Source organism: Rattus norvegicus, chromosome 14 (assembly GCF_036323735.1).
Source record: "Rattus norvegicus strain BN/NHsdMcwi chromosome 14, GRCr8, whole genome shotgun sequence".
Taxonomy (NCBI): domain Eukaryota; kingdom Metazoa; phylum Chordata; class Mammalia; order Rodentia; family Muridae; genus Rattus; species Rattus norvegicus.
This window is the reverse complement of record NC_086032.1, coordinates 84,201,277-84,217,098: the sequence shown is the minus strand read 5'-3', so window position 1 is coordinate 84,217,098 and position 15,822 is coordinate 84,201,277. Positions and strand designations below refer to the sequence as shown.

The following is a 15,822-nucleotide window of genomic DNA, read 5'->3' as shown; positions in this document are numbered from 1 at the left end:
TTCAGAAAACAGGCAGGGTCGAAACCAACCCTTTGTTCATCAAAACTGGGAAGCACCGGGGCTGGGGATTTGGCTCAGTGGTAGAGCGCTTACCTAGGAAGCGCAAGGCCCTGGGTTCGGTCCCCAGCTCCGAAAAAAAGAACCAAAAAAAAAAAAAAAAAAAACTGGGAAGCACCATCTGAGCGTGGCTCGCACGGGCACTAGGGAACTGTCTGTCCATCCGTCAGTCAGTGTAGAGACTTCGGGAGTGCCTGAGGACGTTGGAGACCTCTTAGAAGAGGGGACCCTGTGTGGGGTCATAGGAAATACCTGGCTTTGCTATATGGAGAGTGACAACCCTGACAGGAAGTCTAATAAGACCTGGAGGTTGGAGTGAATGTTGTCCAAGTCAGGAATGGTGGCTACAAGTTTATGAGCCCAGCCCTGGGGGACTGAGACAGGATAGCAAGTTTGAGGCCAATCTGGGCTACTCAACAAAACTTTGTCAAAAAAAAAAAAAAAAAAAAGTGCCTACAGACTGTTTCTAATTCCCACCCACCAGCCACGTGGCTTCGCTCAAGTCTAGAAACATCTGCCAGACCTCCTTCTACCTCACCAGCCTGTCTCTGCCTTAGGAGGGGAGACAGAGCAGAGCTCTACCCTGAGTCTCTTAGCCACCCATCCTCCATCCCCCATTTGCCCCCCAGGGGCCTAAGGGACCACTGGGACCAGAACCAAATCTCAAATTCTCAGCACTTTTTCTGGTGCCCCGTTCTCTCTGTATCAGTGCAGCAGTAGGAGGGGCAGCCAGAGAGCACAGAGGGAGAGAACTGGGGAGAGCAACCATAACCCCATCCTTACCTGGCCGTACTTGATAACCCCCGGAAAAGGTACAAGGCCCCCATTAGTGGCCCTAAGCAGCACCTTCAGTAAGAAGTGGTCCCCATCCTAGGAACAGAGAGGTGTTTGGCCAAGTACCCATCCTGGGGCTCTCCCCTACTGGGAAAATAGCTTACCCTGACCTCCCAGGCTTTATGGGGTACTAACAGATACTCATAGGCTTCCTGGACAAAAGAGCTTCTTGGGTTCGAAGGTTATTAGTTTTCTCAGGAGGCAAGTACACTGTGTTTACGCTTGGGGTTCAGCTTGGGCACAGGTCAGGGCAGATCTCACAACTCCCTTAGGAACCCACTTCAATCTCTGTTGGCGCTGCCTAGGTCCTCAGAGTCTGTCTGAAATGTCCTTAATTTTAGAAATCAGATAACTGGGGCCCTGACGGAGTCCAGTTCCTCTGAGGCTACTCAGAGCCAAAGCCTGACTCTACTAAGCCCTTTCCTCCAAAATGGTGCTTTAACCCAAGGGAAGAGGAAAATAACTCAGCTGGCTTAGTTATTTCATTCGGATGATCCAGAATTCATCTTCACTCCAAATAAACCTCAAAAAAATGATCACTGCCAGACGCATGGATCCCAGCACTCGGAAGCAGAGGCAGGTGGATCTCTGTGAAATTAAGGCCTGCCTGGTCCACAAATCAAATGCAGGGGAGCCAGGTTCTGTCGCACAGAGAAACCCTGTCTTGACAAACAAAACCAACAACAAAAAAACCCCAGGGAGTGTTATGTGGTGAGTCTACCCATCCCAATTAATCAAATCAGACATCAGGCAGCCAAGCACTCTCAATGGGCTAGGGGCTAAGAGGTTGTGGGCAGGTACTAGCCAGCCTTTAGATACCCGTATTTCCTACAGTTCCATCTCTAGGGTGCCAGGGTACCTCCCAGGGCAGAGAGTGGGTTCCCCATGTGAATGTCCCCCTGACATAGCCTCTCTCCTTATTCCCTCCGGCAGAACCAGACTTGGGATCCGGGGCAGGCCCTGATGGCACAGGTACCCCCAGCCTCCTTCGAGGCAAGAGGGGAGGACACCCAACCAACTACCAGATCATCACCCCCAGGAGACGCAACGAGAGGAGCTGAGAGGGTGGTGGTGGTGGCTCTTCGGGGTTCAACACCAGGCTTCCTCCCCCAGCCTGGACTTGACCAGCTGCCGCCAGGGACTGCCAGTTCCTATTTATCACTATCCTCAGGGACCCCTGTGCCATGTTGGTCTTAGGGGTAGGCAGATCTCAGTGATGGCAGCCTGTACATGACAGACTAAACAGGGACTGGGCCTCAAAGTCAGGCCTCATTTGCACCTGGCTTCGTTCCCTCTGTGAAATGGGGTGAAGAGGCTCTGAAGGGGGTAGATGGAGGTACGAGGCTTCCAGTCCTCTCAGCTGCCTACAGTTGGGACCAAGGACTGCCTGGCCCTGCAGACATGCAAGGATTGGGGCAGAAGCCTCAGGTCCCCTCCTGTAGAACCTTGGGAGTCCAGTGTGCCCCTCGTTTTCTGGTGCTGAGTTTCCGCCTGAGTCAGGCTGCTTAATTGCTAACGGAATGGTTGGTGCTTCTTACATCAGTTCTACCCCAGGCCCCCGCTGCTCCCATGTCCCATGAGGGAATGGGATGTGTAGAAGGGACTCCTCTTCCAAGTGTCTGCTGCGGATGCCATGGATTGCTATGTATGGGACAATAAACATCCTTGCTTGACTCCACTCCGCTTGGTCTCTATGTGCTGCCCAGGGCAGTCAAAAGGGTCTACCCAGGCCAAGGATATGAGGGCAGGAGCCCTGTGGTCCTGGACACCAGGAGTCATCCTCCTGCATCAGCCATGAAGTCACTGCTTGCTCACTCCTTCATCTTCCCTGATGCCAACACAGAGGAGCCAGACATGATAACTGACACGCAGGTTGAAAAGCACACCAGCTTTTATTCTTACAAAGTACCAGGGGAACATGGTGGGGCCTGCTCCTGCCCCAGGATGCTTTCAAGACCCCACCAAGCCCTCAGGAGACCAGGTAAGGACTCAGGCCAGGTCTACTCTCTTCTTAGACTATGAGACCCCAGTGTCCTTGCAGTGGGCTGGACCACTCCTCTCCTCAGTCACTAGGGCCTCGGTATCCACTAGCCCTTCCACCAGCAGGGACACTGCCCCCTCTACACGCCCTGTAGCTGCCAAGGCCACCGCAGCCTGCTCAGTGGGGAATCCCATATGCTGTAGCTGCTGAAGCCTGTGAGGTGGGGACAAGGAAGAAATGTCAAGAGTGGCATGGTTCCCACATCAGGAGGCCACACCCCCTGCCCACTATGCCTTACCTTAGAGAAGACACAGAGGGCTTTGGTGACCACAGAGTGTTCTGGGAACCCTGGACTGACACATCAAGAAGTGAGGCCTGGATCCCTTCCTGTAGCATTTGCTCATCTAGGGCTGCCCACATCGGTGTTGCTGAAGCAAAGCTGGGCCCAGCCCAGTCCAAGTCCCTCTCCGAGTTCTTCCAGGTCAGCTGTCCAGGCCCCAGGCCTGGTGGAAGCTGAGCAAAGCCATCAGTGTGAGGCCAGGAGCTTGAGGAAGCCAGGTAAGGAGGTCTAGGGGTGGCAGGCCTGTAGGGACAAAGGTGGATGGCCTGGACTGCCAGCCACTGTCACAACTTCACTATCCAAGGCTGAGCCCCTGGCACTACCCTCACCTTACTCCAGCAGGATAAGTGACAGGCAGCTCACCCAGACTGCCTGGGGTGGGAAGGAGTTTCAGTGGCCAGCACCCGGCCAGAGTCCTGCAAAGGACACCTTCCTGTAACACCTGCAGTCTCCGCTCTGAGAGCTCCAGCCACCGGAAGGCCCCAGCGGCATCTGCCTGCCCAGGGCAGGGCGGCTAGTCAAGGAGAAACAAAATGAAGGAGGAAAGGGAATGTGCAGGTATCCCCGTGTGTCTTGCCTTGCTACATCTCTCAGGATCACATTTTCACTCACGTCAACAGCTGAAGCAGAGAACAAAATGCACTGCCTGAAACTAGTTGTCCACCTCAGAAGCCTGTTCCCAGATCCTCTGTGCCTGAAGACAGATGCTACTGTCAGCAGACTTGAGTGACTGGTGTCTACATTCTGAAATGACCCCGTGATTGCCTGAATGGCTGTATGGTTCAGCCTGTTCTCTGGGTAGCTATTTTCCCATATCTTGGGAGCAAAGCTTATGTTTAAGAACCTGCACCATGGGCCTAAGTTGGCACTCTGTTCCAGAGAGCCCCAGGCTGGCTCCCACGCTGAGCCTTCCTTTCAGTTATGCCCTATACCTCGCCTGCTCACCTTAGCTTTGATGCCACCTCCACACAGGACCCAGGCTACTGACTTCTAGAATCCCTTCGGCTCTCCCAAGCATCTCATAGGGCCCTTTGATTATAAAGGACACCTACCTTCACTTGGCCAAGAGCCCTGTCCCCCAGCCCACAGCATTGCTCAAAAGATAGCACTGCTTAGAATGAATACCTGGTGCCTCTTTCCAAGGCACCCAAGAGGACCAGCTACAGGTTCATGTGGTCCCTGGGCTCAGGCAAAGGATACAGGCTAGGCCAGCAAGAAGGCCACAAAGGAGCTGCAGGAAGGGTGGCTCAGAGCTGAGCAGCAGGGTCAGGGCCAGCAGCAGCCATGGTAGCAGCCATGGTGGCAGGGTCCTCTGAGGCCATCCTGGGTAGTAACTCTGCCCTGCCAGCATGGCTAGATGGACAGGCATATATCCACAGCCTCCAGCTGCACTGGACAGGCCAAGGCCTGCCAGCAGCACAGCCAGCAGCCCAGTAGCCAGGGCAAGCACGGCGGAGTTGTGCAGGAAGCGCAGAGTGCCCAGATGACACTCCTGCCACCAGCCCAGAGTGGGCAGGAGCAGCAGGCTCAGGAGCAGGCCAGGCAGTGCAGTGTGGCCCAGAGCATGGGTCAGCAGCCGGTGCACTGGGAACAAGAGGGTCAGGTCAGAGGGATGGATTGCCCTTTACTAGGGTCACCTGGTATGGCAGCCTTCCTACCCAGGAGCTAGGATGTCAAATGTCACTACCTAATCACTGGTAGAAAACACCAAAGTGTTCTCCACAGCACAGCTACTCTCTGGTTACATTAAAGCCAACCGACATACAGCAACCAACTCTTGCGTGTCGCTATGTCCCAGGCACAGTGAAGCTGCCTGTCACATTTACCAAATCTCTTTTACATCCGGTTAATAACACTAGTTCTAATAAAAACTGCCTGCGAGAACCACCCACTCCCACAGAGCTGCATGACCTTAGAAAAAAATCTCTACACCTCCCTGAGCATTTGGGTTCCTAAAATGTAAACCGGAGGCAAGTGTGTAGGAAGTGTGTGTGTGGCTGAAAACCTTACTTCCAGGGAGAGCGGTCAGAACGGGATGCTACAGGACCCCTACCCACAGCTTCCCTCTCACCTCCGTGCCTTACAGGATCCTCGGCCCTCTGTCTCCACCCACGGAGGATGAGCTGGGCATGTCTGAACACTAACCTTTCCCGCCTGGGACACTCTGTCCTACCCCTGTATAGGCACCGTAAGGGCCACACTAATGCCACTAACTGGTTTCGGGTCCTAGAGTAAGTCTCTAGCTTCCTTCAAGGTTCATGCAGCCAGTGCTCACCCTGCCAGGGTTCCGTTAGCAGCTCTGGAGCCAACCTGAGGCTGGGGCCAGCCCCCAGCAACCACAGGCAGCTCAGCAGCAGCATCAGGACCGAGGAAGCGAGGGGTAGTGCCCGGGACAGTGAGGCAGGGGGGTCCCAGGCATGCATAGCTTTGTTGATGGTGGTCAAAGGTGGTCCTGAGGCTGGATGCTAGCAATAAACAAAAACAGTAGCAAATTATTTTTGCTGCTTTTATCTGACTCCCTCTCAATTACTTTACCCATGACCCAGTTTTTTTGTTTTTGATTTATTTATTTTATTTATATGAGTACACTATAGCTGTCTTCAGACACATCAGAAGAGGGCATTGAATCCTATTACAGATGGCTGAGAGCCACCATGTGGTTGCTAGGAAGTGAACTCAGGACCTCGGGAAGAGCGGTGTTCTTAACTGCTGAGTCATCTCTCCAGCTCCCAATGACCCCATTTTATAGAGGCAGAAACTGAACCAGCAGAGGCAGGTCCAATAGCTTGGCTGTAGTGGCTCAAGTCCCAACCTGTGTTCTTATTAGCCACCTTTCTATCCTACCTGCCCACATGTCTGAGAAGGGCCTGGGCCATTCCTAATTAATGTCCTGATGGGGCCAGGGTGGTCGTGCACACCAGTGATCCCTGCACCCAGAAGGAGGAGACAAGGGAACTGGAGTTCAAGGTCATTAGAGATGCGGATCAGTGGTGATGTGCTTACCTAGCCATACATAGGCAGCTGGATTTGTTTCCCAGTACTGTAAAAAGAATAAAAGAAAAATTTAGGAGCTCTTAAGTTAAAAAACCCAGCCTGGGTGACATGAGACCCAGGTTCAAAAAAAGCAAAACAGAGTCTGATGGGCCTTAAGTCTTAATGGAAGATACAGGACCAGACAAGCTGAATTGGGGTCATTCACTGCCTAAAAGATGGGTATATTCCCCCTGGGAATGGCAAAGTCAAGACCAGCTGTAGCCCCTCAGCTCCAGCCTCCTTTCCAGAGTTCCCAGCCTTAGGGAGTCCTGATGGCCTCAGGTGGCCTTGAGTAGGGAGGGGCTGAGGCGCTAACGGGACAAGCAACGGGGGTTGGAGGTGGAGCCACAGGAGGCCCACATTGCAAGCGTCACAAGGTGATTTACAGCTGCCGCACCATTTGCTCCCTACCCTTGGTCCTAGCCTCATTTTGCAAAGGATATTCCAGTGTCTACGGCAGCTTTCTGCTGTATGTCCTTGGGCAAGTTTCCTAGTCTGTCAAATGCTGGTTCTGACACAATTTTCTCCTTTTTAAAGTTTTGTTGTTGTTTTAAACAAATCTCTTCACAGAACTCCAGACTGGGATGTGAGAGGCTCCCATCTCTAACTAGGCTTTCAGTGCTGGGTCACAAATCTGCACCTTCGCTCCTGGTTTGGCCCCCAGCTCTTCTTAAACAAACCCAAAGCACCATTTCATTACTTAGGGAGGCATAGATAATTTATGAGTAAAGGAGGCGCAGCTGGTCGAAGCTCTGACCCCATGGCTATTCCCTACCCTTACAGCAAAGCTTCTCTCCCCGTCTCTCCTCGAACACAGCCCTTCCTCCAGGCCCGGTACCACCCCGGGGCAGTCCTCTGAGCCTCCTACTGAGCTGATTCTGGGCTTAGCTTCCTTGCGAAGGCTTTTCCCCTCACATTTGCCAACTGTGAAAATCCCCTCTGCCCGCATTGGTCTTTCCTACATCCCTCAGTAGGCCATCTCCTACTCACTCGGAATTGCGAATGTCCCCTTCCCACATTGTGAAGTTTATCCTAATAGGCAAAGTTTGGCTTTCCCCATACTCAAATGGCTTGTCTCCAGACTCCCTAGAACTCCTGCCTACTCAAGGCTCGATGAAAGACCTATTAGCATAGCCCCAGGTCCTGCTGGGGTGAACTCCACCATTCACCTGTGGTACTGGGTTGAAGTTAGGAAAAGCAGGCAAATTTCACCCTTACCTGGAGGCAGGGTCACCTAAAATGAAGCTTCCTCTTGCACCTTCTCACAACCATTCCATCCCTGGGCACTAAGGGACAGGTCCATGGACATACAGAACTGGGCCTCGAGTCCTCTGGACCAGTCTCTTCTCTTTCTTGGCGATAGGAATGGAAACTAGGGTCTCATACATCATAGGCAAGCCGGTAACACTCCTCCAACCATATCTTCAATTAATAAAATGGTACTTGTTAAGAATCAAATGAATCCAGCTACTCCTCCTAGAACACAATACAAACCTTTCCCCATTCAGATTCTGACGGGCCCCTATTAAGACACTGTGAGTCGTTAGCTAACAGACGCGGGTGCCTGGATCTCTCACCTGAAGGAGGTGATTTTACATCAAATGGGAAACTGGCGGCTACACATCCGGCTCCCCGCTCCCTTCCATTCCTGCCGCCAGCCATAAGCTTCAGCGGTGAAACCACGCCCATCCTCAGAAAGGCGTGACACGCCTACTTCTCCCACATGGACCCTGGTTTCTTCAGAGTCCTCGCCCGCCATGCCATGCTAATGTTTGTCTGTGTTTGTCCACCGTGTCAGTGACTCTTAAGATTAAAAAAAAAAAAAAAAAAAAAAAGAAACCCGCTCGCCAACAATCGGCCTCAGTGTCCTTCTGGAACCCTGGTCAGAGACCTCTCAGAGCTATGCATCGTCACACCCTGCCTACCTTACTGGGAAGCCAGGAGGACAGAATGGGAAATCAAGGACAGTGGAGAAGCTTCCGGGTGGAGCACAGAGAGGGGAGTCCCGGGGTCTGGGTCGGATTCAGCTTTGTAACTCTAGGGGAAGTACTCAATTTCTTGGGCCTGAGTTTTCTGTTAAGACAAGGGTATGAGTTGAAGGATGGATGATTATAGGGCTTCTGGACTCCGACCGTTACTGGGGTCGGGCGCGGCATTCCCGGCCTCCCTCCCAAGCAGACGGACCTCATTCCCCTCCCCCGCCCGCTCAGGCCACGCGTCCAAGGTCCTGGGGAGCTCGTCCTCCCCACCCCCACCCACCCTGGAAAACCGAGGTGGGGGGCCCGCCCGGTAGCCTGGCCGCCCGCACTAGGCCGAGACCTAGGTGCCCCGAGCCCGCTGCGCGCACACACAGGCGCGTGATCCCGCCTGCCGATTAGTCAGCAGTTGTGCCAGGCCGGGATCCCTTCCCCCAGCCCTCCCGCCAGCCTCCGTCTCCCTCCAGGGCAGACTCTTCAGAGACGGTCCCTAGAGCCAGCGGGCCTAACCATTCCAAGCCACCAAGCCTCGTGCAGAGGATCCCTCGGGTTTGTTGGGAACACTCGCTCACTAGCGCGCTGACCCCTGAGGTGCCTTTTTTAGACCACGCGTCACGTCCGGCTCTTTGGAGAGGATTGGGTCAACGGTTTCGGGAGCAAAGAGCCGGATATCGCCGGCTCGTTTCTCTTCGCCCACCCCCGTGGCCTGGCCCTATGGTAGCGTCCGAGGTTGCGGGTTTCGCGCCTGCGCAGTGCGGCGCCTAGGGGGAACGCGAGAGGGAGACGGACGTTGAGAGAACGAGGAGGAAGGAGAGAAAATGGCGTCCACGGGTAAGTGGAGTGGGATCGCGGTCGCGCCGGCCACAGCTGGGACGCTCAAACTGGGGGGCGCTTGTCTCTGGGGGTGGCAGGAATGACTCAGTGGAGTTGCCGATAGGGGTTGGAGTTCCCGCCGTGGCCCGACGAGCTCGGGGGGTCCGCGTTCCCTTCCCCTCCCCCCCACTAGGCGGACTGGTTCTGGAACCTTCCGGTGCCCGCGTTGCGCGCGAGGGCCTCGCGGTAGCTGGGGCGTGCGGAGCCCGTCTTGGCCTCTTTTGTGTGGCGGTTGTCGGTGCTGCTGCGCCCGGTCTCTCGCCACGTGGGCGGGGCCTACGGTCTCTGAGGCCCAAAGGGGACCGCGGCTGGGCCTGGACCTCATCACCCCTAAGGCGCGTGAAGCGAGGTGTCTGATGGCGGCTCGAGAAGCGGTGGCCGGTTTCCGTGTCACCTCTCCTCCTATCGCTAGCCTAGGGGCAAGTGTTTATTGTGTAGAAACTCAGATAAAAAGCAAACAAAAAAACGTCGCGAACGTGTAAGCTGAGGGGCGCCGGCTTATGAGGAGCCCCATTATCCTCCAGGCCTGTCCGGGCCCGGCGCTACCAAGCTGCCCCCTGGAGGGCTCCCAGCTCAAGCCCAGCGCTGGCTTGCTGGGTCTTTTAGACCTAGTTGGCGCCCCCAAATCTTCGTCCTCCCGACTCGGAGGCTTCGGTTTTATGTGTTAACTCCACCTCCTTCCTTACCCAAAAAGCAGTAGCTTCCCAGTGTCCCTTTCTCAGCGAACGGCGTGGGGGATTGGTTGTATAACAAGGTCCGTCTGGATCCGGAGAGGAGAATCTTTCCAGAAAGAAATTTCTAGCATCTTTGCTCCAGGAGTAACAGAAAAGCCTCGGCCCCCACGTTTCTACAGGCCTGCTCATTAAGCTAGCAGGCTGATTTATTTCTTGGTCCTATTGAGGGCAGGGAAAAGAGACCCATAGCGGACTTGGGAAGTCCACGGCGGGAACTGGAGGATGTGATGGATGTTGTGGTCCTTAACGAGGGAATAAGTGTAGCCTAGCCTTCACCTGCAGTTCGGCACACAGTTAACTGGCACGGAGGCGGGTTTTGGTTGTTTGTTTTCGCTTCTGGGGGGATCTGTGGTCTGAAAATGTGGCCTTGGAGGCAGTAGGAGAAAGCGAGGGGGAAGACAAGAAAAGCTCTGGGGTCCTTCATTTGGCTTAGGAAAGCATCCAGCATCACAATTTGACGAAGCAAACGATGTAGTTAGTAAACAGGTGGCTTTTGGTACCAGGCTACTCAAAGTGTCCCCAAGAGACGATAGGAGATTCTACTACAGCCTACTGTATCTTAGTGAAAAAATGCTTTCGTGGACCTTTTAGCCTCTAAAGCCCAAGAAAACAATGGCAGGTTTTCTGCTTCATAGATCATTGCCACTTTTTAGTCATCTTTGTTATCAGCAAGTGCAGATAAGCACCGTGAACCAAATTCGAGTTTAAAAGCGTGCTGTTCTACACCCACAGTCCTGGCCCTGTTGAAGGAACTTTATTTAAGATTTGGTAGTCTTTGGTAGTCTAAACTATGAAAAAACATAGTTTAGTTTTAGACCTTTTAAAAGGTTTAATTGACTTTAGGCAGTGGTGACGCACACCTTTGGTGCCAGGGCTGGGAAGGCAGAGGTTGGTCTCTTGAGTTCGAGAACAACCAGGGCTACACAGAGCAATCCTGTCTCAGAAAAAATAAAATTATTTTCTTGAGCCCTTCAGTTCTTAGAGCAACATTTTTTGGTCCCAACAAAGTTACCCTTGCTAGCTTTTTAATGTATTAAGTAGCCCAAACCTTCAAATTTTTTCAGTTTGGCTAATGAAGGCCCTGAAGCAAGTCATTGCTTTAGAGGAATAATGGTTTCCCCTCACCTGTATCTTGTAGAATAGTAACTACAGAGGTTGTCCAGTAAAGCAGAATTACAGTATTTAAATAACTGTCAAAACAAATAGTAAAACATTACTGGCATTCTAGGATGGCCCCTACCCTACATCATAGCCCCTCAGTCTGCCTTTTTAAGTCTTTACATGTTTGGTCATTTAAGGACTTCTTTTTATTTTTTTCAATTGTCTAGTGATCTGACCGTTGCCTCAGTGTCATGTTTGAGGCAGGCTTATGTGCTGTATTGGGGTGGGGGCAGTGGTTGCCTTTTCCTTAGCCCACCAGATCTTTGGTTGCACCCTCATCTGAGGTGGTTAGCTGTTCTGTAGCAGCATTGCCAGTTTTACATAACTGCTCTTGTGTAAGTCTTTGTAAACATGGAACTTAATGCCAATGATTCAAAAAGTCATCTTTACACAGAAACCTCAACAAAATGTAGGTTGTAGTATTTGGATTAAATGTTGGTATATTTTTACAAATGCTACATGGAAGGAAGTGATTTACAGGTGTTTCTTTTCTTTTTCCTTTTTTTTTTTTTTAAATATAAAGAATGTGGCAAGTAGCCAGTCATAGTTTAATCCTAGATTGGGGAGGGCAGAGTTTGAGGCCAGCCAGAGCTACATAGTGAGACCCTGTCTCCAAAAAAAAAAAAAAAAAAAAAAAGGCAGACAAAAAAGGAAGGTAGCAAGTAGGCATGGAGGTACACACCTATAATTTCAGCACTTAGGTTGTAAGAACCATATGGGCTCTGTAGAAAGTTTGAGGCTAGGCTGGTCTATATAGTTAATTAAGGTCATCCAGCTAAGTAGTTAGATCCTGTCTCAGAACTTCCCATCACCCCCAAAGAACATGTAGCATTATTGGAAATGCTTCAGGATTTTGTTAAGATTATGTTTTTATTGTAGGTATCTTTTGGACGGCTTACTATAATATTGGTAATACTGCTCTGAATTTAAGGGCATAGAGGAAGGAAAGACAGTCAATTTTAAGATATAAATTCAGGCCAGGTGATGGTGGTGGTAGAGGCCTTTAGTCCTAACACTTGTGGGGCAAAGGCGGGTAAATCTCCGTTTCAATGCCAACCTGATCTACAGAGTGAGTTCTAGAACAGCCAGTGCAACACGCAGAAACCCTGTCTCAGGAAAACCAAAGTGGGAGGTGAGGGAGAGAGATGAGTTCAGAAAAGCACTGTTGCCAGGCCAGGGGATTGTGAAGCTTTGGATTTGCATGGAGTGAGCAAGACCCCTCCATGAAGGAAGATATCTGCTGTTAACTTTTGGGTGAGAGACGACTTTCTGATTGGAAAAGAGAAGGACCCTTTTGTTCTGTCTTAATGAACACTAAACAAGAAATGTATTCTTGAGAGAGGGACTAATTAGGTAGAATTAATTTTTAAAAGATTCCTCTGCTTTTAAAAAAAATGCCCAAAACTTATGTAGCTTTAATTCACTGGTGTTTTGAAAACTTAGGCATTTATTTTCGTTACTTGATGCCTCCATAGATCAGATTTAGTTCTTTTTTTTTTATTTGTTTTTGAGATGGGGTCTTTCATAGCCCTGGCTGCCCTGGAATTCACTGTAGACCAGGCTGACCTCAAATTCAGAGATCCGCCTGCCTCTGCTTGAGTGCAGGGATGAAAGGGATATGACACCTCACAAGGCTAGTTCTTTTTGATATAGTATAGGTTTCGTTATTTTGTCTCCCTCCCCCCTCACCCCCCCAGCTGAGGATCGGACCCAGGGCCTTGCGCTTGCTAGGCAAGTACTCTACCATTGAGCTAAATCCCCAACCCCATATAGTATAGGTTTCATATGAGAAAGAAAGTGATGGGTAGACTTATTTACAAAGAAAAACATTGTGATTTTGTTGTTGTTGTTGCTGCTGCTGCTGCGAACACCAATTTTTCCCCTAGGCCTATAAAAAAGTGCTGTTTTCTCTAAACCAGTTTTGGGATAGTGGGCTGGAGGTGGAACCAAAGGCATCCACACATATCAGGTTATAGTCCAGGGGAATGAGCACATAGTCCTGCCGTAGCTTGTACACTCCCATCCTTAACCTTGGTTTCCCTGCGGTTTCTCTCTTTTTGTGATAGTAGGAAGATAACAGCTCTTGACAGCTTTTTAGATTTAATGACTGTCCTGTTTTCTGCTATTCTGTTTCACTTGTTGCAGTTCTAGGGAATTGTGGTTGGTCTTTCTAAAGTGATAGGCTGACAGATGCTGGACATTGTAACTTGGTCTTGTAATTACTTCACTAGGGAGGCAGAAGCAGGTGAATCTCAGAGTTTCACCAGGTGTGAAAAATGCCAGGTGTGATGGTGACTTTTAATCTGTGGGTCGGGCAGGCGGGCAGGCAGGCGGGCAGCAGAGAAGCAGAGACTGAATCCCTGAGCTCAACGCCACCATGGTCTACAGCTGGGACTAGGCAGAGAAAGCCCGTCTCAAAAAGCAGAAAGAAATGTTAATACTTTCTGTGGCTCTTTAGATCCAACAAAAAGGTTGATACCATTTTGTGGTCTTGGTTTCTATTAGACTTAAGACAATGATTGTGTCTTTGAATTGATACCTGGTAGTTGACATGGGTTTATGGTTGTAGGCTATCTGGAAGGTATCCCTGCCAACTCAACTGTCTTGACCTCAGTAACTAGCATCTTCAGACTGTGTAGAGTCAACTGACTTAATTTAATCGGTTTGTTGTTGTTGACAGATGAGATGTGCTAACTGGGAAGTGTCTGCATATAGGTCCACTCTAAACGTTGTTGTTGTTGTTGTTGTTGTTGTTGTTGTTGTTGTTGTTTGAATTCCAGCTGTCTCTTTTCCCCTTTCTTGTCTGGGCTAATAATTTTTTTCTCCTTTCTTCTAGATTATAGTACCTATAGCCAAGCTGCAGCCCAGCAGGGGTAAGTCAGCCTTCTGCAACAATAATTTGGTTTTAGAGTATGAGGCCTTTTGTAATTGTAAAGGATATATAGTAATACAGTCAATATTCTGTAGTCAATTCTTGTATTTAATTCTTTTTGCAGCTACAGTGCTTACACCGCCCAGCCAACTCAAGGATATGCACAGACCACCCAGGTAATCCAAAGACAGGGATGCTAGTTATGTCTTCAGTGGAGATGTTTCAGTTGGCCACTAAAACAGTGGTTAAGAGGTCTTTTTCTTTTTTAATTTTATACAAGTAAATAGTGATAGTATTATCTAAGCTTTTAAAACTCAATTTTTTTTTTTTTTTTTTTGGTTCTTTTTTTTCGGAGCTGGGGACTGAACCCAGGGCCTTGCGCTTCCTAGGTAAGCGCTCTACCACTGAGCTAAATCCCCATCCCCAAAACTCAAAATTTTTAATCTTTGACAATGAGGGTTGTAGTGTAACCATTTTAAAGCTGAAAATGGGCTTTTTTAAAATTCGTAGGCTCAAAGTAAGTATCTTATTGCAGTTTTGCTCTTTGTACATATTTTATTATGCTTAATCATTGTTGTAATTTTTATTTTTTTTTAATGGTAACTAACTTTTTTTTAAGATTTATTCATTTAATATATATAAGTATACTGTAGCTGTCTCAGATACACCAGAAGAGGGCATCGGATCTCTTTACAGATGGTTGTGAGCCACCATATGGTTGCTGGGAATTGAACTCAGGACCTCTGGAAGAGTAATCGGGTGCTCTTAACCGCTGAGCCATCTCTTCCAGCCCCATTGTGTAATTTTTAAATAAAGACCATCTTAGAATCATTGCAGATGAGCAGATGTACTGTGAGGCTATTGTATAACTTGCTAGTGGTTGCACATTAACTAGTGGAGTTAGCTTTGAATATTACTGTTCCTCAGCTCTTGTTAGTATGTCAGTCTAAGTTTAAAACCCAGGCCAGGGGCTGGAGTTGGTTCTTTGAAAAAGTGCTCGCCACCCAGCCTAACAACCTAGGTTTGATCCCCAAGTCCCACACAGATAGCTCCTGAAAATTGTCTTGTCGTCCTCTGACCTGTACACATATACCATGGTATGTGTGCATCCCTCCACCAGTCAAAATAAGTAAACACTTAAAAACCTGGAGCTGGGGTATGGTGGTGAATGTGTGCCAGCACTGCAGAAATATTTGAGGGGGGGCAGGAATTGACTAGGAATTGGTAGAATAATGTGATAGGCTGGCTCCACCCACCAACACCTCCTGAAAAAGCCAAGGACGACAGACTCTAGAATCTAGAAGGTAGTTGCCTATATTACCAAGAATTAATTACCTCAGCTGGACCTAGTGGTGGTGCATACCTTTAATCCCAACACCAGGGGCTTAGGTGGGTGGATCTCTGAATTTGAGGCCAGCCTGGTTTACAAAGCAAGGTGTAGACTAGGACTACACAGTAAGCCTCAAAAAGAAAGGGGAAAAAAAGAATTACCTTTTAATTCTGGAATGATCCATGCTAAAGAGTAGATACTAACTGCATGGAAACATTCTGGGATAGGCAGGAAGTCATGCTTCTGGCAGATTTTACTTTTAATTGCTCTTTCAAATCTACAATGTGAACAGGTTAATATCTGAAAGAACAGCTCATTCCTTATCTGATTTTTAAGTGTATTGATGTCTGAGTTTAGAAACCATAATCTTGCTATATTGACAAACATAAAGAGAACATGAACTATTCTGATTTATTTTCTTGAAATAGAATTAATAGTTTTATTTTTATAGTTCTTGAACACCCCCCCCCCCCCCCCCCGAGCTGGGGACTGAACCCAGGGCCTTGCGCTTGCTAGGCAAGCGCTCTTCCGCTGAGCTAAATCCCCAACCCCAATAGTTTTATTTTTATATCATGCTGAAAATCTAGTTTTCATATCCAGCAAGATGCTGGCTGAATCTTGGATTATCCCT

General features: G+C 49.5%; 3 protein-coding genes across 25 annotated transcripts in view; 2 read left to right on the top strand and 1 right to left on the bottom strand.

The window, feature by feature from the left end:
* Nucleotides 1–2,569, top strand: part of Emid1 (EMI domain containing 1) — a 43,099-nt gene extending 40,530 nt beyond the window's left edge. For 5 of the 9 annotated variants that reach the window (XM_008770369.4, XM_039092451.2, NM_001401620.1 and 2 more), the window contains one exon: nucleotides 1,825–2,569. In XM_008770369.4, the coding sequence (XP_008768591.1) occupies nucleotides 1,825–1,855 (31 nt within the window). In that variant the 3' untranslated portion in view covers nucleotides 1,856–2,569. The remainder of the gene's footprint in view (nucleotides 1–1,824) is intronic. The other 4 variants (XR_005493011.2, XR_005493012.2, XR_005493010.2 and 1 more) reach the window with 4 other exon arrangements.
* Nucleotides 2,570–2,764: 195 nt separating this feature from the next.
* Nucleotides 2,765–8,944, bottom strand: Rhbdd3 (rhomboid domain containing 3). Of its 10 annotated transcripts, none has more exons than XM_039091740.2 (10): nucleotides 8,565–8,696; nucleotides 8,171–8,318; nucleotides 7,823–8,048; nucleotides 7,464–7,667; nucleotides 6,216–6,252; nucleotides 5,488–5,677; nucleotides 4,413–4,796; nucleotides 3,542–3,704; nucleotides 3,171–3,455; nucleotides 2,765–3,085 (listed from the first exon to the last, which is right to left on the bottom strand). In XM_039091740.2, the coding sequence occupies exons 6-10, from the start codon at nucleotides 5,633–5,635 to the stop codon at nucleotides 2,908–2,910; spliced, it is 1,158 nt and encodes a 385-aa protein (XP_038947668.1). In that variant the 5' UTR covers nucleotides 5,636–5,677; nucleotides 6,216–6,252; nucleotides 7,464–7,667; nucleotides 7,823–8,048; nucleotides 8,171–8,318; nucleotides 8,565–8,696; the 3' UTR covers nucleotides 2,765–2,907. The 10 variants fall into 10 exon arrangements, with proteins under 10 accessions (XP_038947668.1, XP_038947666.1, XP_006251269.1 ...); XM_039091738.2 differs by having other exon boundaries at nucleotides 8,505–8,643; XM_006251207.4 differs by lacking the exons at nucleotides 7,823–8,048; nucleotides 8,565–8,696 and adding an exon at nucleotides 8,806–8,944.
* A 5-nt stretch (nucleotides 8,945–8,949) lies between these two features.
* The window catches only part of Ewsr1 (EWS RNA-binding protein 1), a 28,737-nt gene continuing 21,864 nt past the window's right edge, over nucleotides 8,950–15,822 (top strand). For 5 of the 6 annotated variants that reach the window (XM_006251203.5, XM_006251202.5, XM_006251201.5 and 2 more), the window contains exons 1-3: nucleotides 8,950–9,052; nucleotides 13,826–13,862; nucleotides 13,986–14,037. In XM_006251203.5, coding sequence (XP_006251265.2) covers nucleotides 9,040–9,052; nucleotides 13,826–13,862; nucleotides 13,986–14,037 — 102 coding nt within the window. In that variant the 5' untranslated portion in view covers nucleotides 8,950–9,039. The remainder of the gene's footprint in view (nucleotides 9,053–13,825; nucleotides 13,863–13,985; nucleotides 14,038–15,822) is intronic. The other variant, NM_001025632.2, reaches the window with a different exon arrangement.